Source organism: Heptranchias perlo, chromosome 14 (assembly GCF_035084215.1).
Source record: "Heptranchias perlo isolate sHepPer1 chromosome 14, sHepPer1.hap1, whole genome shotgun sequence".
Classification (NCBI taxonomy): Eukaryota; Metazoa; Chordata; class Chondrichthyes; order Hexanchiformes; family Hexanchidae; genus Heptranchias; species Heptranchias perlo.
Window position 1 is genome coordinate 61,362,791 of NC_090338.1, and position 24,045 is coordinate 61,386,835.

Here is a 24,045-nt window from a genome sequence, read left to right on the forward strand (position 1 = left end):
CACTCTAGTCCCAGTGTGACAGGGTTTGAGGTACACCGTGTGCTGCACTCTAGTCCCAGTGTGACAGGGTTTGAGGTACACCGTGTGCTGCACTCTAGTCCCAGTGTGACAGAGTTTGAGGTACACCGTGTGCTGCACTCTAGTCCCAGTGTGACAGAGTTTGAGGTACACCGTGTGCTGCACTCTAGTCCCAGTGTGACAGAGTTTGAGGTACACCGTGTGCTGCACTCTAGTCCCAGTGTGACAGAGTTTGAGGTACACCGTGTGCTGCACTCTAGTCCCAGTGTGACAGGGTTTGAGGTACACCGTGTGCTGCACCCTGAGTTTGAGTGGAGGTTTTGGAGCTGCTCATTCTTGGTTGTTCTGGGGTCTGTAAACTCCCTGCTGCAGTCCAGCCAAACGCCTCTTTAAGCAAACAGGGATTTTGAACGGTAACATTTTCTACTGACTGCTTGTTGCAGTCCTTCCTGTCCAGCTCAGAATCGCTGTTCAGTGAATATTTACTCAACTGAATCACCTCACCACATTCCCAGCTCAGGGCCACAGTGACTTTCTATATCACATCCTGAGCAGCTGCTGAAGGGAGGATTTCTTCCCCGCCCCCCTCCCCCAATTTTCCCCCTTCTCTCCTGAAGGTTCTGAATGTTGCAGCGTCGACTTTCATTGTTGTGAGCCGCCATCCAGTACTTTTCCCATGTGGCTATTCTTGATGCGTGAGCCTGAACAGTGAGGGTCGGCAGGCTATTTGACCATGGGCTGCATCGTACCGAAAAGCTCGTTCTTTCTTCTTCTTGCTGTGTCATTGATATCTTCATTATTTCTAGTTTAATTGTAAATGCAAATAAAGGCAGTCAACCAGATCGAACGGTGGAGAGTCATGTACAGCAGAGGAATACTGTGTACACAGAGTGCATAACTACACTCTATTAGCCAGCAAAGGTTCATACTGGCATGGTGTGAGTCATGTGCTACAATATATTTAACAAATATCACTACATATTGGAAAGATCCTCCAAACAGCCAGCACAGGCACAATGGGCCAAATGGCCTCCTTCTGCGCTGTAAGATTGTATATGGGAGAGCAATTTGTAGCCTAGGGAGAAAAGCTGGGGATGGAGCCGCCCTGGGAATGTTGTCTCCCGCCTCCTGCTACACAGTGGCATTGCCTGATCTCTTGGAGTAGATATTACAGGTGGTAAGGAGAGGAAAGTAGAAATAGTTTTAAGAAGAAAAAAATTGAGAGGTGTTTTCTGTGATTTAAAACTCACTTGTTGAAGCTATTTTCCCTTCTTTCCCTTCTCCTGCACCAGCCCTGCTGGAAGTGTGGATGAGCTACACCATGGGCCTGTACTAGGTGGCTCTCACAAGCCAGTGCCGCTGAAGTGTGAGAGAGCAGCCCAGGGATGACTCTCCTTCCTTCCCTGTGAAGAAACGCCGAGCTCCATTCACCACCTCCTCACAAAGTACAGACGAGATAGGGAACTCAGAACCTGGAGGATGGCCCGGGCTTCACGGCTCTGTGCGCCCCTCCCCCACGGCTTGTTGACGACATCGGAACAGGAGTAGGCCATTCAGCCCCTCAAAGCCTGTTCCGCCATTCAGTTATGCCAGAATTGAATGGTTGATCAGTAGCATAACTCCATCTCCCCGCCTTGGTTCCGTAACCCATAATGCCCTTGCCTAACAAAAATCTATCAGTCTGAGTTTTGAAATTTTCAATTGACCCCTAGCCTCAACAGCTTTTTGGGGGAGAGAGTTCCAGATTTCCACTATCCTTTGTGTGAAGAAGTGCTTCCTGACATCACCCCTCAATGGCCTAGTTTTAATTTTGAGGATATGCCCTCTTGTTCTGGATTAACCCCAACAGAGGAAATAGTTTCTCTCAACTTACACTATCAACCCCTTTAATCATCTTAAACACTTCAATCAGATGACCCTTTAATCTTTTATAGTCAATGCAATACAAGCCTAGTCTCTGCAACCTGTCCTCATAATTTAACCCTTTTAGCCCCAGTATCATTCTGCACTCCCTCCAAGGCCACTATATCCCTTCCTGAGGTGCGGTGCCCAAAACTGAACGCAGTACTCCAGATGGGGTCTAAGCAGAGCTTTATACTACTCTAATATAACTTCCACCCCTTTGTATTCCAGCCGCCTTGATTTAAGAGGTTCACAAAGGATTTCCTTCAAGCCCACCTTTGGACCATAGCTGCAGATGTCTGGCTGAGCTGAAGGACCCGAGGTTGAAGTGCGTAGTGTTGTACATTTGGCCTGTGCAGGACCCAGCAATGTCACAACATAAATGCAGGATTTCTCTTTTTTTTTAATAAAATTATTTGAATTCTCATAAATATTTTGATGAGAAAATATCATCCAATTACATCCTTTGTACATATTGTGTTGTCTTTTTACCTCATACTGTTGTGTATATACAGACACGCACTTGCATACCTCAGTGCAGAGGTGTCCAGATAGTTGCCTGAAAATAATGGGTTAGGCTAAAGGGATTTAGCAAACCAGCCTTAGTTTAGATTTTTGGCTTGGTGCTGACTCTCGAATCTGGATCAACAAATTTCAGGAACCAGACAGTTTAGAAGAAAAAGGGCCTCAGCAGTGGCCGGGTTTTGTTTATGGTGAATCTTCATTTCTTAACGAACAACAAAGGCTGAAGTTTGTCAAGAAAGCCGGGCTGAGAAAAGTACTGGAAAGAGAGGGGGAGAACGAAGATCAAATGTTTGAGCCCAGTATTGCCCACTCTATTAGGGTTGCTACCTTTTGTCAAGTCTAAAACAGAATAGGGGGGGGGCCAGGGAATGGGAGGTGGGGCGTGTGTGGGATTGTGATTTTTGCTTTTCTTGCTCTGCTGACGATGGCGGTTCATTGAAAACCTCAGCAAGCTCAACAGCAAGCAGACCCCGACCTCCTGGGACACAAAAGTCAGCTGAGAAACGGACTATCTAGAAAGTCAGACTTTTTTGCAGCCTCGTTTACATTTGAGACATTTCTGGACACCTCACTCAAAAAACAAAAAAACTGGACTCTGCAGACCGAAAGTGGACAGGTAGCAATCCTGCCCATCAGTTTAAAGAGAATAGTAACAAAGAGAAACAGGATAACCAGACCAAAGAAAGCACCATTCAGGATCTCTTGGGAGATAGTTCAGTCCAGGCGACCTCTCTGATAGCAGCCGAGTCCTTCAGCGGTGGTAGACTGTGGTCCCTTCAGTCCTCACTTATACCACTTGGAGCCAAGAAGGGTTTTTTTTTTGCCGCCAACTCCTGAAGGGTGTGGCCGATGGCGGACAGCCTGAGAGATGTCACCTGAAGGGTGTGGCCGATGGCTGACAGCCTGAGAGATGCCACCTGAAGGGTGTGGCCGATGGCGGACAGCCTGAGAGATGCCACCTGAAGGGTGTGGCCGATGGCGGACAGCCTGAGAGATGCCACCTGAAGCGTTGACACCAGCTCGCTCAAAGAGACTTCTGCAAACTGGTCTGCGGGCGCTGTGTTCACATTTTTTTTTAAATACGCTGATGGGTTAATGAGATTCGGAGTCAATGTGCCATTTAACACTCGTGGTCTTTTGTAAGAGCCCTGGGATAGCATGGTGCAGTGCCAGGATCGAGGCCTTCACAGCTAGCACTGATAGTGGAAGTGTTGATGCTGGTGGATCTTCCCCTCTGTGTGAGCGTGGGTGTGGGTGTGAAAGTCTGTGTAGATTTTGGGGTACACTTTGGGGGTGACCGTGGGCACCATGGCGGGAGCTTGAACCAGCAGGTGGGGCTGGGCTGCCGCGGCGAACTCCGGGTTCCCGATGGGCACGCAGTCTTTGTCCAGGACCACACAGTCCCGCTGGTGTCGGTGGGGACCCGGGGGTGGGGCTGACCTGTGCCTTCTGGTCTGGCAAAACCAAAGCAGAATGGTCCCCGAGATGAAGATGGCGCCTGCTGGGATTCCGATGATCACCGGCCATGGTAAACCGCTGGCGGCACGCGAAGAGGTGGTGGTCTTCTCGATTTTGGGATCTGTGGCAAGCAGCAGTCCAGGAATAACATGGAACCAGAAGAGAAAGGAGAGCAATTACCAGAGCGTTCACGAAACAGAAGTCAGCGTTTACAGTCTGGCAAGTTTAGCGGGAATCTGTGGCCTCAGGTTGTGAGCTACCAGTGTCGAGAAGCATCCAGAACGGTCATTCTCCAATGCTCCCAGACCAGGTTCAACACGACTTATCTGCAGCATGGAACTCCCTGTTTACCACTCTATTAAACACTTCCAGATCAGGTCAAGTTCCTTCTACTCTGCCCCAACAATGTGCTTTTACTGGTGGAGCATAACAGCTTTCTACATTTCCATTTCTCACACTAGCCATTCTCATGGTCTTTCTGACTGAGATTGTCAATTTAGTACCAACTAATGCTATGGATGTATCCAGTAAGTTCTGAGCTGGTGCCTGGCTTGAGACTGCCCAAACTCACTTCGTATAGGGTTCTTGGAGCCAGCAAAGAGGGGAGACTTTCATCCCATCCGGCTGGATTCAGGCTCAGGTCCCTGAAGACAGTGGACAATGTGCTAAGCTATAGGGCTGCCCATACAGTTCCCCTTTCATTTGTCGTTACGATATTGGTAATGGGAAAAATCTAAAAAAGGCTACTTCAGGAAGACTTCGTCAACTCCTACTACAGTCCTGAGAGCCGTTTAAAAGACCCTCAGAAACAATCCCCAACTCCGTGATGGAAATAGCCATTTGGGGATTCATTAATTATGATGATTGCCATATTGATGATGGCTGGGAGTTACACTGAACAAGGCTCTCTCTCCCTGTCCTACCTCAACGTTTTACAGAAGTTTCTGAGTCACACCATATCCAAGATGCTTCCTCAACTCAAGACAAGAGCAGTTGTTCATTGACCCACCTGGAAGCACAGTGAGAAAGGCACTCCGAAAGCTGTAGCCCATCGTGTTGGCGCCCAGGCAGATGTACATCCCAGAGTGGTCTTCTGTCGCCCGGGCTATCAGCAGCTTGTTGAGGTACGAGCCGTCTGGGCGGGACCAGACATCGCCTGCTGGCAGGACCACAAACTTCTGCCCCCCGACCTCGATGGTGGAGTTGTACTTGTTCTCAGTCCCGTATTCCACTCGTTTTAGCCACTGGACGACGGGCTTCACGTCACTCCGCACTTTACACTGAAAGGACGTCGTGCCTCCGTATTCTACTGTTGTGTTGACCGGATGAGTGCCAGTTAAAACAGGTTTGGATCGTGTCCTCTCTGCAAGAAAAAAAGATTAAATCTCTTTTTTTGCCTCACCCAGGAGGTCACATGGCTGAGGGGGTGGGTGGGGGAAGGGTCTAGTCATAATGCTCCAGCCATCATGATTGTGGGACAGGCTCGATGGACCAGCTGGTCTTTTCCTGCCCCATCAATTTGGTATGTTAGTCTGATTGTTGACGATGTTAATGGGCTGGTGTGCAATTCCTCTTTCCGTTATTTTAATGGGGCATTACAATGAACGGACTAACTTTAAAATAGCAGCGGGAGGAATTTGTGACAAGCAGGTTAGATGGTTGGACTATAACATCAGCGACACACATTTCCAGCTTTAATTATTTTAGTTTTATTCTTGATTCCACTCCCTGCACTTCGAGCTCCCCTTGTCCTGCGAACAGTCCTCTGGCTGAGATGGAGGCTCAGACCTCCGTCGACCAGCCACTTGGAAGGTTCACAACAGCTGCCCCGGTCACCCACCTTGTCATAGTTCCTCCGTTCCTCTCTGAATACACTGGCTCCCCATCCCTCAACACGTTAAAATTTAAAATCCAGGTCCTGAGTTTATAAATCTCTTCTATGGCCTCCCCCCACCCTATCTCTGCAATCTTCTCCAGCCCAAAATCACCTCCCAAACACTCAGTTCCTCCGTCTTCAACCTTCTGTGCACTCCCCTCCCTTCACCTAACCAATGGAAGCAGAGCCTTCAGCCTCCTCCGTCCTACTCCGTGGATCTCCCTCCCTAAACCTCTGTGTCTCTGCACTCTTTGCCACTTGCAAAAACCTTCCCAAAACCCATCTCTTTGAGCTAGCTCCTAAATCTCTCAATCTGTGGCTCAGTTGGTAGAACTCTCGCCTCTGAGTCAGACTGGTTGTGGGTTCAAGCCCCACTCCAGAGACTGGAGCATAAAATCCAGGCTGACACTCCTGACCACTCGGAGGTGCCATCTTTCAGATGAGACACCAAACAGAGACCCTGTCTGCCCTCTCAGATGTACGTAAAAGATCCCATGGCATTATTTCAAAGAAGAGCAGGGAAGTTCTCCCTGGTGTCCTGGCCAATATTTATCCCTCAACCAACATCACTAAAACAGATTATCTGGTCATTATCACATTGCTGTTTGTGGGACCTTGCTGTGCGCAAATTGGCTGCTGCGTTTCCTACATTACAACAGTGATTACACTTCAAAAATACTTCATTGGCTGTAAAGCGCTTTGGGATGTCCTGAGGTCGTTAAAGACGCTGTAGAAATGCAAGTTCTTTACCGACAACGTCGAGTTTATAGGTGGCATTGATCTCGCCCGCTGTGTTGAAGACGTGACACGTGTACTTCCCGCTGCTCTCGGGCTTCAGATTCCTCAGGCTAAGCGTCCACCTGTTCCTCTTGTTGTCTGAGAGCCGCTGATCGTCCTTCCACCACACGATGTCGGGGCGAGGGTTCCCGTTGGCCGTGCACTTCAATCGGACCGAGCTGCCGACCGGCCGTGCTATCACTCGCTGGCGCATCTTGCTGGGCTGCGTAAACCTTGGTTTAACTGCGCGTGGGGAAAGCAGAGAAATGAGGCGACAACACGGTGACACTTGTCAAGGTCATTCTTTTACACAGATTCAAAGCGGGAGCTGGGGAACCTTCCCCCCCCCCCTCCCCCCCCCCCCCCCCCCCCAATGCCGGGGTTTGGCACCATGAGCAGCAGCAAGCCACCTTGTCAAGTCGGAACAACAAAAAAAACCTAAAATGCTGCAGATACTGCAAATCTGAAAATAAAAACAAAACAAAAAGCTGGAAATACTCAGCAGGTCATCCCAGTGAGTGTGGGAAAGCCATCAGAGCTGGTAAAGCTCCCTCTACACTGCCTCATTGGGCACTCTCAGGTCAGGAAAGCTTGGGATACATGCAGAGTAAATCTCCCTCTGCTGTGTGAAATACTCCTAGGTCAGATATACCATGGAGTACACACAAAATTAAGCTCCCACCCCACTGTCCTAACAATGCGCCTTAAACTTAACTTCAGAAGGTGCACCTATTGAATCTTTGTGACATTTCACTTTCCAACACCAGGCCACTTTCTTCCCTGCCTGTATGAGAGAGACAATTTTGTGCTGAATTGGGAACAATTTTCTACTCTGGACTTGGGCCCAACAGGTACTATGTGGGACTCCATTAAGACTGTCCTAAATCCACTGCAGCGTCGGACACTTTAAGCTGGCAAACTTTCAACATGGGGCCATGTTAGAAACCAAGTCCCGTCACATCCTGTATTATTTTTAAATATTTAAAAAGATATAAAAGGTGTTGCCAAGTTTTTGGTGGCTACCTACCCAGCTGCTTTCCCGTGGGCTCCTCATTTGAAAATTCAGATTGGGGCCCTTCAGGAAGGGGCTGGCCACTGCTTACTGTGCTGCTGTCATCTGTAAACAAACAACAAGAACATACACTTTAATTGAATGAACTGTGCCTTTCCACCTCCAGAAAAAATCCTTTTGTGTTGTTTTACTCCGTGATTGAAGCTGAAAGACCATGTGTAATTCAAGCAGCTATCACCAACCCAACCTGGCATGCCCCAGTCTTTTTATCCATTGTTTTATCCAATGCTCACCCTCCAAACATTACAGGTAGTAATGGAGCCCAGCAGAGAACTGACTATCCCGGTTGCCATGACGTATTTGGTTTGGCCTAATTCCAGGTAGGCCATTGACAATGAGAAATCCAGGCCCAATATAATGCGATACAACTTCCTCTACCGTACCACAAATCAAATTATAAACATCGCAAATCCAAAGCATGCGACTCCTGCGCCTGTGGAGCTGTATTCTGGCAAACACTGCAATTTAATCAGGAGCTAGCAAAAGCTTGTTGCCGCAACATTTCTTGTAACCCGTCCAAGGAAGATTTATTTTCACTTTTTGGAAAAACTGGTCCTTGTCCGATTCTTAATTGTTCTTGAAACTGGAGTCAGTTTTTGTGCTGATTTTAATTTGGTGAATATTATTCTTGGATTTTTCCCATTTCAAGAAAACAATGTTGAAATATGAGGTCTGATTAAGAAAACAAAAGTTATTTTTGGACAGTGTAGTATTTTTTGTTAACTCTAGCGCTGTTTCCCTCTGATTTTATCCCTGTTTTCTACTCCTCTCCCACACACTCTATTCTACAGATATCATCTGACGATAAGTTGACAGGTAAACTTTAAAATCCCATGCAGCTCAAGAAACTACTCTTCAAAATCAGGGCTGTTTATTTTTTATACAGCTCTGAGGTAATGCTACAAAGTTACAAAAACACTCACTTAATAAGACTTACTCCTGCGAGGGGTCCTCCCGGGAGACTTACTCCTGCGAGGGGTCCTCCCTGGAGATTTACTCCTGCGAGGGCTCCTCCCGGGAGACTTACTCCTGCGAGGGGTCCTCCCTGGAGACTTACTCCTGCGAGGGGTCCTCCCGGGAGACTTACTCCTACGAGGGGTCCTCCCTGGAGACTTACTCCTGCGAGGGGTCCTCCCTGGAGACTTACTCCTGCGAGGGGTCCTCCCTGGAGACTTACTCCTGCGAGGGGTCCTCCCTGGAGACTTACTCCTGCGAGGGGTCCTCCCTGGAGACTTACTCCTGCGAGGGGTCCTCCCTGGAGACTTACTCCTGCGAGGGGTCCTCCCTGGAGACTTACTCCTGCGAGGGGTCCTCCCTGGAGACTTACTCCTGCGAGGGGTCCTCCCTGGAGATTTACTCCTGCGAGGGGTCCTCCCTGGAGACTTACTCCTGCGAGGGGTCCTCCCTGGAGACTTACTCCTGCGAGGGGTCCTCCCTGGAGACTTACTCCTGCGAGGGGTCCTCCCTGGAGACTTACTCCTGCGAGGGGTCCTCCCTGGAGACTTACTCCTGCGAGGGGTCCTCCCTGGAGACTTACTCCTGCGAGGGGTCCTCCCTGGAGACTTACTCCTGCGAGGGGTCCTCCCTGGAGATTTACTCCTGCGAGGGGTCCTCCCTGGAGACTTACTCCTGCGAGGGGTCCTCCCTGGAGACTTACTCCTGCGAGGGGTCCTCTCGGGAGACTTACTCCTGCGAGGGGTCCTCCCTGGAGACTTACTCCTGCGAGGGGTCCTCTCGGGAGATTTACTCCTGCGAGGGGTCCTCCCTGGAGACTTACTCCTGCGAGGGGTCCTCTCGGGAGACTTACTCCTGCGAGGGGTCCTCCCTGGAGACTTACTCCTGCGAGGGGTCCTCTCGGGAGATTTACTCCTGCGAGGGGTCCTCCCTGGAGACTTACTCCTGCGAGGGCTCCTCCCTGGAGACTTACTCCTGCGAGGGGTCCTCTCGGGAGATTTACTCCTGCGAGGGGTCCTCCCTGGAGACTTACTCCTGCGAGGGGTCCTCCCTGGAGACTTACTCCTGCGAGGGGTCCTCCCTGGAGACTTACTCCTGCGAGGGGTCCTCCCTGGAGACTTACTCCTGCGAGGGGTCCTCCCTGGAGACTTACTCCTGCGAGAGGTCCTCTCTGGAGACTTACTCCTGCGAGGGGTCCTCTCGGGAGACTTACTCCTGCGAGGGCTCCTCCCTGGAGACTTACTCCTGCGAGGGGTCCTCCCTGGAGATTTACTCCTGCGAGGGGTCCTCCCTGGAGACTTACTCCTGCGAGGGGTCCTCCCTGGAGATTTACTCCTGCGAGGGGTCCTCTCGGGAGACTTACTCCTGCGAGGGGTCCTCCCTGGAGACTTACTCCTGCGAGGGGTCCTCCCTGGAGACTTACTCCTGCGAGGGGTCCTCCCTGGAGACTTACTCCTGCGAGGGGTCCTCCCTGGAGACTTACTCCTGCGAGGGCTCCTCCCTGGAGACTTACTCCTGCGAGGGGTCCTCTCGGGAGATTTACTCCTGCGAGGGGTCCTCCCTGGAGACTTACTCCTGCGAGGGGTCCTCTCGGGAGACTTACTCCTGCGAGGGGTCCTCCCTGGAGATTTACTCCTGCGAGGGGTCCTCCCGGGAGACTTACTCCTGCGAGGGCTCCTCCCGGGAGACTTACTCCTGCGAGGGGTCCTCCCTGGAGACTTACTCCTGCGAGGGGTCCTCCCTGGAGACTTACTCCTGCGAGGGGTCCTCCCTGGAGACTTACTCCTGCGAGGGGTCCTCCCTGGAGACTTACTCCTGCGAGGGCTCCTCCCGGGAGACTTACTCCTGCGAGGGCTCCTCCCGGGAGACTTACTCCTGCGAGGGGTCCTCTCGGGAGACTTACTCCTGCGAGGGGTCCTCCCTGGAGACTTACTCCTGCGAGGGGTCCTCCCTGGAGACTTACTCCTGCGAGGGCTCCTCCCGGGAGACTTACTCCTGCGAGGGCTCCTCCCGGGAGATTTACTCCTGCGAGGGGTCCTCTCGGGAGACTTACTCCTGCGAGGGGTCCTCCCCCCCTCTCTGGGGCTGTGAAGTATTAGTTGAACATTTCCAGGATAAGTCGATCCTATCCTTGATTCTGTTTGGGTTCGCATCTTTGCTGCCAAATGGACAGCCTGCTCCCATGGCTCAGCCAATGTGTTCCACTGGCTGATTGCTTGGAGCATGAGTTACAACCTTGCTTGTATCAGCGCAGACTATGTCTCACTCTACTGGTTGGCTGCCCCATTAGTCTCCGTGACAAGTCTGCATCATGGTAGTTAGCATATTGGCTGCAGTGAACTTTTACAACATGTTTTAAAAGTGTTTAATCTTTAATGCTCGTTGATACCACAAATGTTTGTGTGTGAAATTAGGTGAAGAGGGGATTAGGTTCAGCTATAATGCCCTCTCAGTCAAATCGCTGGCACTCACTATCTAGGTTCACATATATACATATATATTGTACAATAACATGTACTATATAGTAACTGTATAGTATACGTTATTATGCAACAGAATGGTCATAATATCATTGACTCCGCCGCAAACAATTCATTCCATATATAATGTGGGTCCACTGTTATAAAATGTAATTAATGGATGCTTTCAAATATCTTTACTTCCTCCTGTACTGAAGCAGCCCAGCAGCCCCTAAAGGGATAATGGCCTTGCTCCATTTGACACAGAACAAACAACAGCTCCTAAGTGCTGGTATTTGATAGGAATAGACAAGGCAGGCGCTGACTGCCTGATGGGTACACACCATCCTAGAATTCTCCTAGGATTAGGTTGCTTTTAACAAATACCGTGGCTTCATGGGAATCTGACCAAGTGCATTCATGCATACTACTGGAGCCATCAGAAGCCTCTCCTCCCCCAGTGTCAGAATCTCCCTTTTTAGACTACATTAGAGAGACAGAGGGGTTTGAACTGGTGGCACTGTGCATTAGGATGCTAATACTCAGGAACCAGGGGCGTAGGATGAGCTTAAGTTCAACAACCCCTGCTCTGCTCAGGAACTGATCTGAGTGTGGTGGGGCCAAACGGAGGTTGTGGTGTCTCTTTGCAGGACGGAGGGATAATCAGAGGTGAGAGTCAGGCCTAGTGGTCTCTGTGCATACTGGCAGCGGCCTTTAAGTAGGCGCAACTCCTGCTGTTTTGGCAGCGGAGTTGGCTTGGCCAGGCAACACCATCAAGGTGCATTTATATAGAGCCTTCAATGTAGAGAAATGTCCCAAGATGCTTCACGGAGGAAGAAAGGAATGGACACTGAGTCTTTGTGGGTGAGTTAGGAGAGGTGAGCCAAGACTTGGTTGGAGAGATGGGTTTTCAAGAGGTATTTAAAGGTGAGGGGAGAAGAGAAGGGGAAGGGTTTTAGGAGGGTACAGAGCCTTCACTAACCTTGGCCCAGAGAACAGGGCCAAGATTGAGTAGGCCCAAGATTGATGAAAGATCTGCAACCAAAGGTGGAGCTGGGGATGGTGGGAGCGGGGAGTGGGGGGGTGGTGGTGATAGGATGCCAGAGAGAAAGAAATGGAGGGGCATGTGAAGGGATGCAAGGATCGAGTAGGCTGCAGACTTAAGTTGAGGTGAGGCCATGGAAGGCTTATAAATGAGAACTAAGATTTTAAATTGCTCCATTAGGGGATAGGAAGCCAGTGTAAGTCGTGGGTATTTTGAGCAGGGCGGGGTGATGACACTGATTGTGAAGGGGAGAGGTACAGTGTCTGAGGCAAGGGAACTGTTAACAATGCGAGCTAACATGGGACCCACATCTTCTGCAGCCAGAACTAATAGTCTCCTGCCTCCAGAGATCCTTAGCAACCAGAATTGACAGTGTTACTGCCTCCATAGACCATTAAGCCCTGATTTTTATTTAAATTGCCAGGCAGGAATGGGGCAGGTTTGGGTCAGACACCTGTTTCACACCCTGCCCACTTTTACTCTCCACTGAGTGTAAAACAGGCGTCTGACCTGAATCCCCCAGTTCCTGCCGGGTGGGTTAAGTTAAAAATCGGGGCAGCAAAGTAACCAACAGGACGAAGAGGCTCCTACCTACAGGCACCCTTAGCAACCAGCACAACAGAGAGGGTCCAGAATCCCCGTGTCCTTAGCAACCAGCACAACGGAGAGGGTCCAGACTCCCATGTCCTTAGCAACCAGCATAGTGGAGAGGGTCCAGACTCCCCATGACCTTAGCAACCAGCACAACGGAAAGGGTCCAGGCGCCCCGTGTCCTTAGCAACCAGAAGTTAGCAACCTCACCCGCAGAAGCAAGGGTGCCCTATGTAGCAGCCTAAAAGAATCTAAAGGAACCTCAGCCGATTCTTTATGGAAAATGACCCTGAACTTGGTCGGAGTGAGAAAGCCTAAAAGTACGGACCAGTCTGCCAACCTGGGTAGAAAGAAATAAAAGCAAAAGAGCAATACAAGCTTGCAACACCCCGTGATGAGATGCCAGACATTTGCTTCTTAAATGCTCACACTGTTCAGAGAGAGAGGTTGCTGACTATTTTTCCTGGCCTAATTCATGCTGCGCCAATGCTGAATGGGGCAGATTGTTCCTCACAGAGCGTTTTTCCACACTTCGACCTGCCAGATACACTTGTCTGTTTCCAGCACCAACACGGTGAAAGCACAGCAAGAACTAAACCAGCCAACAAAATTACAGCCATTATAAGCGCGCCAGACTGACTTCAATCACCTGAAGGGGTGACTGACTGGTACACAGGTTCTTTCAAACAGCAGACGACCTTTACTGAGCTGACCTCTGAGTCACAAGAAAGAAGGATTTGCATTTATCTAGCGCCTTTCATGACCTCAGGACGTCCCAAAGCTGTTTACTTTTGAAGTGTAGTCACTGTTGTAAATGTAGGAAACGCAGCAGCCAATTTGCACACAGCAAGGTCTCACAAACAGCAATGTGATAATGACAGATAATCTGTTTTTAGTGATGTTGGTTGAGGGATAAATATTGGCCAGGACACCGGGGAGAACTTTCCTGCTTTTCTTCGAAATTGTGCCATGGGATTTTTTACATCCACCTAAGAGAGCAGACGGGGCCTCGGTTCAATGTCTCATCCAAAAGGCAGTTTCTCCGACAGTGCAGCACTCCCTCAGTAGTGCCCTGGAGTGTCAACCTGGATTATGTGGTCAAGTCTCTGGGCGTGGGACCTGAACCCGGGACCTGAACCCACAACCTTCTGACCCAAAGGCAAGAGTGCTTCCACTGAGCCACGGCTGACACCTGGCCAATTGGAAATGATGCAAGGAGTTACCAGGTGCATGACCTTTGTTCCTGGTTCCAACCCGTTTGAGGGTGGACGCTATGCATCTTTTGTTTAAGTGAACTTTTCCTCATCGAAGAGAAGCACGTCAGTATTGGGACATTGAATACTTGTCTCGCACACTTCCAGGTTAGTTACAACGGAATAAAACTCCCGCCAACTCTGCCCCAATAAAAAGCTTCAATCACAACCTCGGAACAGCAACCAGAGCCCAACTGCATCAGTGTGAATATTTCCAATTCAACATCAACAAAAACTTGCATTTATACAATGTAGAAAGCTCTTCACAGAGGTGTAATAAAAAAGAAGGATGCCAAGCCTAAAAAGGAGATATTCAGAGGGTTGACAGAAGTGGGTTTGAAGGAGGATCTTAAGGGAGTAGGAGAGAGATGGAAGAGGCGTAGGGGTTTAAGAGAGCGAATTCCAGAGTGTGTGCCTAGGCATCTAGAGGCATTCCAACCTTCCCCAATCTGAAGGAGATTTAATGCTAAATTGTGCTGAATGGTACTGTAGGCTCATATGACTGGATAGAACTGCTCAAACTCGTTTCATGTGGGTCCTGGACTGCTGAGACAGGCCATAGTATAGCAAACCCACTGCACCCCCAATCCTCTTGTTCTCCCCCATTAGTTGGAACGCTTTCTTGATGTTCGGATGGCATGTCACTCACTTGGATTTGGTCCAAATGCCCCACTTCATCAAACATTGCACGATTGTTAAAACATCGGGACTACACTAAAGCTTTTTACCCTGTTCTGCAGAATTACATAGAATCACATAGAATGTACAGCACAGAAACAAGCCATTCGGCCCAGCAGGTGTAGGCTGATGTTTATGGCCCACACAAGGCTCCTCCCACCCCTCTTAATCTAACCCTATCAGCACACCCATCTATTCCTTTCTCTCTCATGTACTTATCTCGATTCTCTTCAAATCTATTTGCATCAACCAGTCCATATGGTAGTGAGTTCCACATTCTAACCACTCTCTGGGTAAAGAAGTTTCTCCTGAATTCCCTATTGGATTTATTGGTGACTATCTTATATTTATGGCCCCTAGTTTTGGACTCCCCCGCAAGTGGAAACATCTTCTCCACGTCTACCCTATCAAGCCCCTTCATAATTCTAAGGATGTCTAGCAGGTCACCTCTCAGTCTTCTCTTTTCTAGAAAAAAGAGCCCCAGTCTGTTCAGCCTTTCCTGATAGTTGTACCCTTTCAGTTCTGGTGTCATCCTTGTGAATCTTTTTTGCACCTCTCCTGTGCTTCTATATCCTTTTGGTATATTGAACTCTCTGAGTCTTTAAGGTGAACAGCTGAAAAACACAGAGGTATTAAAAGTGGAAAGAAAGAGTTATTTAAAGTTCCAAATGTTTAATTTCCTCGGGGTTGTGTGTGTGTGTGTGTGTGTGTGTGTGTGATAGGACAGTACTTCTTTGTAACACCTCCTGCTTTTTTTCCATGGAGAAAGGTCACTCTTGTAAACTTAGCATGGAACTATGTTGACTTAACCCTGCACAGGAAGCCAGGGGGAGCGTAATTAAACCCAAACTGCTTCAAACTCCAATCTGAGTTCCAGCTTTGAATTGGACTTTTCTGTGCAGTACGGTGATCATGAAAACACCCAAGACTTGCTATCTATCTCTCTCTCTCTCTCATCCCCTGTCATTCCACTGGTTTTGAACCCAGGCTCCATTGCTGCAAGAAGTACGTGCTTTACACTTCTCAGCTCCTTTGGTTGGCTTGCAGCTTCCCAGCCTCCCGGCATGTTATTATTTATAATTTGTCAATCCCAGTGTAGGCTGCACATGAATATATAGCGTCCCAGGAATCTACGGGGTCCCATTCTTTAGATCCTGTGCACCTCAGGAATTTAACTCCCAACTATTGGATTACTCCATTAGCAACACCCGGTCCTTCAACATCATAAAAGTTCATATGAATGGCTAAAGTCACAAACTGTCAGTAATACTGCCTGAATGAATGCCCTGTCTCACCAGCCTCTATTAGCAGTGTAACCTACCACCGTCTCAGTACCACTTATACTCTAAGTAGCTCGCCAATTATCCTCTGTGTAATTCTCTGCCCCTGTCTATTACCCTCTGTGTATCTCCCTGTTCCCCGAAAACTCATCTGTAACTCTGTGTCCCCTGTCTATTACCCTGTGTAACTCCCTGTTCCCGTCTATTACCCTGTGTAACATCCTGTTCCCTGTCTATTAGCCTCTGTGTAACTCTGTTCCCTGTCCATTAGCCTGTGTAACTCCCTGTTCCCTATCTAATACCCTCTGTATAACTCCCTGTTCCCTGTCTAATACTGTCAGTGTAATTCCCTGTTCCCTGTCTATTACCCTGTGTAACTCCCTCTCCTCTACTACCCTGTGTAACTCTCTGTTCCCTGTCTATTACCCTCTGTGTAACTCCCTGTTCCCTGTCCAATACCCTCTGTATAACTCCCTGTTCCCTGTCTAATACTCTCAGTATAATTCCCTGTTCCCTGTCTATTACCCTGTGTAACTCCCTCTCCTCTACTACCCTGTGTAATTCCCTGTTCCCTGTCTATTACCCTGTGTAACTCCCTCTCCTCTACTACCCTGTATAACTCTCTGTTCCCTGTCTAATACCCTCTGTGTAACTCCCTGTTCCCTGTCCAATACCCTCTGTATAACTCCCTGTTCCCTGTCTAATACTCTCAGTATAATTCCCTGTTCCCTGTCTATGACGCTGTGTAACTCCCTCTCCTCTACTACCCTGTGTAACTCCCTGTTCCCTGTCTAATACTCTCAATGTAATTCCCTGTTCCCTGTCTATGATGCTGTGTAACTCCCTCTCCTCTACTACCCTGTGTAACTCCCTGTTCCCTGTCTAATACTCTCAATGTAATTCCCTGTTCCCTGTCTAATACTCTCAATGTAATTCCCTGTTCCCTGTCTATGATGCTGTGTAACTCCCTCTCCTCTACTACCCTGTGTAACTCCCTGTTCCCTGTCTAATACTCTCAATGTAATTCCCTGTTCCCTGTCTATGACGCTGTGTAACTCCCTCTCCTCTACTACCCTGTGTAACTCCCTGTTCCCTGTCTAATACCCTCTGTATAACTCTCTGTTCCCTGTCTAATACCCTCTGTGTAACTCTCTGTTCCCTGTCTATTACCCTGTTTATAACTTCCTGTTCCCTGTCTATTACCCTGTGTATAACTTCCTGTTCCCTATCTATTACCCTGTGTAACTCTCTCTTCCCTAATACCCTCTGTGTAACTCTGTTCCCTGTCTATTACCCAGTGTAACTCTCTGTTCCTTGTCCATTACCCCCTATGGAACTCTCCATTCCCTGTCTATTACCCAGTGTAACTCTCTGTTCCCTGTCCATTACCCCCTATGGAACTCTCCATTCCCTGTCTATTACCCCCTGCGTAACTCTCCGTTCCCTGTCTATTACCCTCTGTATAACTCCCTGTTCCCTGTCTAATACTCTCAGTGTAACTCCCTGTTCCCTGTCTATTACCCTGTGTAACTCCCTCTCCTCTACTACCCTGTGTAACTCCCTGTTCCCTGTCTAATACCCTCTGTATAACTCTCTGTTCCCTGTCTATTACCCTCTGTGTAACTCTCTGTTTCCTGTCTATTATCCCGTGTAACTCTCTGTTCCCTGTCCATTATTCTGTGTACCTCTCTGTTCCCTGTCTATTACCCTCTGTGTAACTCTGTTCTCTGTCAAATACCCATGTAACTCTCAGTTCCCTGCCTATTACCCTATGTAACTCCCTGTTCCCTGTCTAATACCCTCTGTATAACTCTCTGTTCCCTGTCTAATACCCTCTGTGTAACTCTCTGTTCCCTGTCTATTACCGTCTGTATAACTCCCTGTTCCCTGTCTAATACTCTCAGTGTAACATCATATTCCCTGTCTATTACCCTGTGTAACTCCCTCTCCCCTACTATCCTGTGTAACTTCCTGTTCCCTGTCTAATACCCTCTGTGTAACTCCCTGTTCCCTGTCTATTACCTCCTGTGTAGCATTCTGTTCCCTATCAATTACCCTCTGTATGACTCTCTGTTTTCCCTGTCTATTACCCTGGGCGTAAATCTCTGCCTCTGTCTATTTTCTTGATATATATTAATGATTTGGACTTGGGTCTACAGGGCACAATTTCAAAGTTTGCAGATGATGCAAGACTTGGCAGTGTAGTGAACAGTGAGGAGGATAGTGATAGACTTCAAAAGGACATAGTCAGGCTGGTGGAATGGGCGGACACGTGGCAGATGAAATTTAACGCAGAGAAGTGCGAAGTGGTAAATTTTGGTTTGAAGAACGAGGAGGGGCAATATAAACTAAATATTACAATTCTAAAGGGGGTGCAGGAACAGAGAGACATAAAAACATAGACATAGAAAATAGGAGCAGGAGTAGGCCATTCGGCCCTTCGAGCCTGCTCTGCCATTCAATATGATCATGGCTGATCCTTTATCTCAATACCATATTCCCGCTCTCTCCCCATACCCCTTGATGCCTTTTGTGTCTAGAAATCTATCTAGCTCCTTCTTAAATATATTCAGTGACTTGGCCTCCACAGCCTTCTGTGGTAGAGAATTCCACAGGTTCACCATCCTCTGAGTGAAGACATTTCTCCTCATCTCAGTCCTAAATGTCCTACCCCTTATCCTGAGACTGTGTTCTGGAACCCACAGCCAGGGGAAACATCCTCCCTGCATCCAGTCTGTCTAGCCCTGTCAGAATTTTATATGTTTCAATGAGATCCCCTCTCATTCTTCTAAACTCGAGTGAATACAGGCCGAGTCGACCCAATCTCTCCTCATACAACAGTCCTGCCATCCCAGGAATCAGTCTGGTGAACCTTTGCTGCACTCCCTCTATGGCAAGTATATCCTTTCTTAGGTAAGGAGACCAAAACTGCACACAAAACTTCAGGTGTGGTCTCACCAAGGCCCTGTATAACTGCAGTAAGACATCCTTGCTCCTTTACTCAATTCCTCTTGCAATGAAGGCCAACATACCATTTGCCTTCCTAACTGCTTGCTGCACTTGTATGTTTGCTGGGGGTATATGTGCACAAATCGTTGAAGGTGGCAGGGCAGGTTGAGAAAGCGGTTAAAAAAGCATACGGTATCCTGGGCTTTATAAATAGAGGCATAGAGTACAAAAGCAAGGAAGGTATGATGAACCTTTATAAAACACTGGTTCAGCCATAACTGGAGTATTGTGTCTAGTTCTGGGCACTGCACTTTAGGAAGGATGTGAAGGCCTTGGAGAGGGTGCAGAAGAGATTTACTAGAATGGTTCCAGGGATGAGGGACTTCAGTTATGTGGATAGACTGGAGAAGCTGGGGTTGTTCTCCTTAGAGCAGAGGAGGTTGAGAGGAGATTTGATAGAGGTGTTCAAAATCATGAAGGGTCTGGACAGAGTAGATAGAGAGAAACTGTTCCCATTGGTGGAAGGGTCAAGAACCAGAGGACACAGATTTAAGATGATTGGCAAAAGAACCAAAGGCAACATGAGGAAAACTTTTTTACGCAGCGAGTGGTTATGACCTGGAATGCACTGCCTGAGGGGATGGTGGAGCCAGATTCAATCATGGCTTTCAAAAGGGAATTGGATGAGTACTTGAAGGGAAAACATTTGCAGGGTTACGGGGACAGGGCTAGCTGGATTGCTCTTGCAGAGAGTCGGCGAGGGTTCAACAGACTGAATGGGCTTCTTCTGTGCTGTAACCATTCTATGATTACCCTCTGTGTAACTCTCTGTTCCCTGTCCATTACCCTTTGTTTAACTCTCTGTTCCCTGTCCATTACCCTTTGTTTAACTCTCTGGTCGCTCTCTGTTACCCTTTGATTAACTCTCTGTTCCCTGTCAATTGTAGTGTCAGCCTTTGCTCCATGGGCAGCATTCTTGCCTCTGACTCAGCAGGTTGTGGGTTCAAGTTCCACTACAGGAGACTTGAGCATATTATCTAGGCTGTCACTTCAATGCAGTACTGAGGGAGTGCTGCACTGTTGGAGGTACTGTCTTTCAGATGAAATGTTAAACTGAGGCCCCATCTGCCCTCTCAGGTGGATGTAAAAGATGCTATGGCACTATTTCAAAGAAAAGCGTGTGAGTTCTCCCTGGTGTCCTGACTAATATTTATCCCTCCACAAACATCACTAAAACAGATCGTTTTTAAACCGGTCATTATCTTATTGCTGTTTGTGGGACCTTGCTGTGCACAAATTGGCTGCTGCGTTTCCTAAATTACAACAGTGACTACACTCCAAAAGTATTTCATTGGCTGTGAAGTGCTTTGGGCCATTCTGAGGTCATAAAAGGTGTTATATAAATGCAAGTTTTTCTATCTTTATTACCTTCTATGCAACTCACTGCCTCCCACCAGGGAGAAAAGTTTGCCCTTCACTTGAGGGTATAATAATTCTGGGCCCCCTTAGGGCTCGGGGGTAAAACAATGTGATGAGGCTCCAAGCTATATAGACCAGGAGAGTCCCAGATTCAACCCGGTTCTGTGCTAATTTCTGCCAGGTTGGTACCAGGAGTTCCCATCCCTGGGCTAGGGAGGGGGGAAATTCAGCCAAGGTTTGCACTTCTGATTGCTATCCAGTGACCCCTGCTGGAAAGATTCCATGTGGTGTCAGGACCAGGCTCAGTTGTGCTGCCCTCCACAGTTGTACAGCTGGTCAGTACTTGGGCTGCGTTTACTCCATGACGGTAGAGTCGTGCAAATCGGTTTCACTTGGTATCGGCACTAAGAATTTGTGGGATAGACCTAGAGTCAGGACCCCTTCTAGGAAGTCTCACTCTACTTCGCTCCAGAGTCAGGTCAGGAGCTGACTCCAGATTCCCACTACAGCGTTAGCATTGGCGCAAAGCGAAGCCACTTTAGGCCGAGTGTCCAGGCCGGCGCAGAATGAAGGGCCGGTTGAGCGAGATATTGGAGGGAGGCCTGTGCCATTGGAAGCAAAGCTGGGACTCTTTTCTCTAGAAAAGAGAAGGCTGAGGGGCAATCTGATAGAGGTCTTTAAAATTATGAAGGGGTTCGATAGTGTAGACGTAGAGAAAATGTTTCCACTTGTAGGGGTGTCCAAAACTAGGGGCCATAAATATAAGATGGTCACTAATAAATCCAGTAGGGAATTTAGGAGAAACTTCTTTCCCCAAAGAGTGTTGAGAATGTGGAACTCGCTACCACAAGGAGTAGTTGAGGCAAATAGCATAGATGCATTTAAGGGGAAGCTAGATAAATACATGAGGGAGAAAGGAATAGATGTTATGCTGACAGGGTTAGATGAAGTGGGGTGGGAGGAGGCTCATATGGAGCATAAACACCGGCACAGACCAGTTGGGCTGAATGACCTGTTTCTGCTCTGTAAATTCAATGTCATATTATGTATATTACAACATCAGACTTCTGATTTACACACAGTGCCAGTTGGTATCAGTGTGTACAGAACACGGTGGAGTAATTATCCAGTGAAGCTGGAGATTTTGTTTTATAATGTATTGTAGTGCGTTTTGTTTTTTTAAATCCCACTTATATTTTGTGGTACAAAAGCTTAACTGTCTTAAAAAAAAAATTGGTAATAATAAGGAGCTGACACCAGCTCTGTTCCCTAGAAATCAACCAGTTACTCAGAAACTCTACACCTGCTGAAAGGCCTTCACAGGCTCGATCGGGGCCTTTGAAGGCCTGCTCGGAAAAAGCAGCTTAATCCGCAATTACACACCCCACATTTTCTACTGACTCGGGAACAAATTCAGCCGCTTCAGAGCTAGGGGGCTTAATCGCTGGTAAGAGTTGAGCTCCGGGCCAGATGAAAGGGCCTGCCGCTGGCACAGTGATCGCTCCCAGGCATCGCACCCAAGCTAACGTGGAGCAATTGGAGCTAAGGATCAAGTTAATGCGCCGAGACTAAATATAGGGTATCACGCTGGTAATGCCGAGGTGCTGGGTTTCGATCGCGGCCTGTGAAAGGCTTGGGTCTCACCAGAGTCTCGGACAGATGGAAGCCAGTTTTGAAGAACAAAAGGAAGTTTATTCTCAGGGAAGGAGGGCAGATTCCCTCCACTTTCCCCCACCCCACCCCTCCCCACCCCTCCCCAGATGAGGAAACAAAACCAACTGTGAATTTCCAAAATTACAACGAATTTTTCTTCACTTTGAAAGAATATGTAAACTTCTCCCCAACGTGAATGAGTCCCGTTTTGACCCTCCCCCCCACAACTTTCTCCCCTAGTACTGCCTCCCCCTCTTAGGGAACCGAGTTACATTTCCCTCCGACACCTCATCCAATGGCCATTCTTCAGGTTTGAGACTAGATAGTGAGTGCTATCAGACTATTTGACTGTGTAGGGCAGCACTTAGCCCAGTGAGCTATTGGAGGAGCCAGCTTCCTTATTTACAATACAAGATACTACACACAGATGGTACTTTGCTTCCTGGTTTTACAGCACGTGGAACAGTATCCTTTCCATTTATAACATATACGTTGGTATTGGGAAATTTAAGGTTGGCATATTTAAGGTTGGTAATTGTCAGCCTGATTCAGTTTGTAACACTCATTCCTGAGTCAGAAGGTAGCACCCCACTACATACTTGAGCACATAACCTAGACTGGCACCATAGTACAGCACTAAGGGAGTGCTGCATTGTCGATGGTGCCATCTTTCAGAAGGGACGTTAAATCGAAGCCCCATCTGCTTTTTAAGGTGGATGTAAAAGATTCCGTGACACTATATGAAGAAGGACGAGCGGTTCTCCTAGTGTCTTGGCCAACATTCCACCCTCAACCAGTACCACCAGAAACAGATTGGTCATTCATCTCATTAGCTGTTTGGGAACCTTGCTGAATACAAATTGTCCACTGCTTTTGTCTACATAAGCAACAGCACTTCATAAATAATAACCCATTGGCTAAGAAGCACTTTGGGATGTCCTGAGGACTTTGAAAGGCGCTATATATAAATGCGAGTTATTTCTTTACACAGCATACAAAGGTGCCAGTTAGGTTAAATACCAGTGCGAAAGTGGAATAACAGGCCAATGTGGACAAGGCTTGAAAGCTTTTTAAGCCCACGCTTTAATCAATCTAGCCACATAAATATACCTGAAGGCCAATGCAACAGCAATGGTTTTTATCGTAACCTGTTTGTGCAGGATGGCTGATTACATGTCACTGTGCAAGTTTACGGCACGTGATTTAAGATGTCCACGTGCAAGTCTTGCTCAGTGAGTGAAGCCTTGAAGCATTTGCAAAACGGGCAAGAATAGATGTTAGTGAAAGACAAGCTGGAAAGGTGAGCTGATTTGAAGTAATGCAAGTGATGACCAGGGATTCCAGGAAAACATTCCAAGAACCTGACAAGCTTTTATTTGTGAGTTAAATAGGAAGCCGGCAGCAGCTATGGGGGCAGCTCAGGAAATAAAAAAAAGAAATTCTTTGATTGAATTATTTATCTTAACATTTTATTTGACCGTCCTGACAGCTGATGGTAATTAGACATTGTACATCCCGCCCTCTTTGGGCTGTACACCATCCACATACTTAATTCACTGAACCACCATCTCTCCGCCCCTTTCCATTAGAGTTGACCGAGATGAGTGACTGTTTAAAGGCTTTCAACAAGTACTGCAACTAAATGTCGATGTGTTGTGAGCACAGGGAGAGTGAACTGCTCATCGATCAGCAGCTAAAACAGCCACAAACTCACCAAATGCACATTTCAATTAAACAACTTCTGGCAGAGGCAATCTAGAAAATACCTGAATGCTCTTTACGCCTGTGATTTGATTCCAGGTCAAACTTGCGTCAGTTCAGCTTGGTTGATAGCCCTCTGCCTCACAAGGTCGTGGGTTCAAGTCCCACTCCAGAAACCTGAGCATATAATCCAGGCTGACACTCCAGTGCAGTACTGAGGGAGTGCTTCATTGTCTGAGGGGCTGTCTTTCAGATGAGACTTCAAACTGAGGCCCTGTCTTTCCGTTCAATTCGATGTTAAAGATCCCAAGCGACTATTTGAAGAATAGGGAGTTCTCCTGGTGTGCAGGCCAACATTCCTCCCTCAACCAAAAGGAGATTCACTGGCCATTCATCGCATTGCTGCTTGTGTTTACCTACATAACTGCAGCCATT

General features: G+C 48.0%; 1 protein-coding gene across 1 annotated transcript in view; it reads right to left on the reverse strand.

The window, feature by feature from the left end:
• Positions 1–2,299: 2,299 nt before the first annotated feature.
• The window catches only part of LOC137332573 (fibroblast growth factor receptor-like 1), a 142,052-nt gene continuing 120,306 nt past the window's right edge, over positions 2,300–24,045 (reverse strand). Inside the window, exons 4-7 of the mRNA XM_067996502.1 lie at positions 7,584–7,673; positions 6,530–6,799; positions 4,913–5,266; positions 2,300–4,024 (exon numbers count right to left, since the gene is read on the reverse strand). Of these exons, the coding sequence (XP_067852603.1) occupies positions 3,636–4,024; positions 4,913–5,266; positions 6,530–6,799; positions 7,584–7,673 (1,103 nt within the window). The 3' untranslated portion in view covers positions 2,300–3,635. The remainder of the gene's footprint in view (positions 4,025–4,912; positions 5,267–6,529; positions 6,800–7,583; positions 7,674–24,045) is intronic.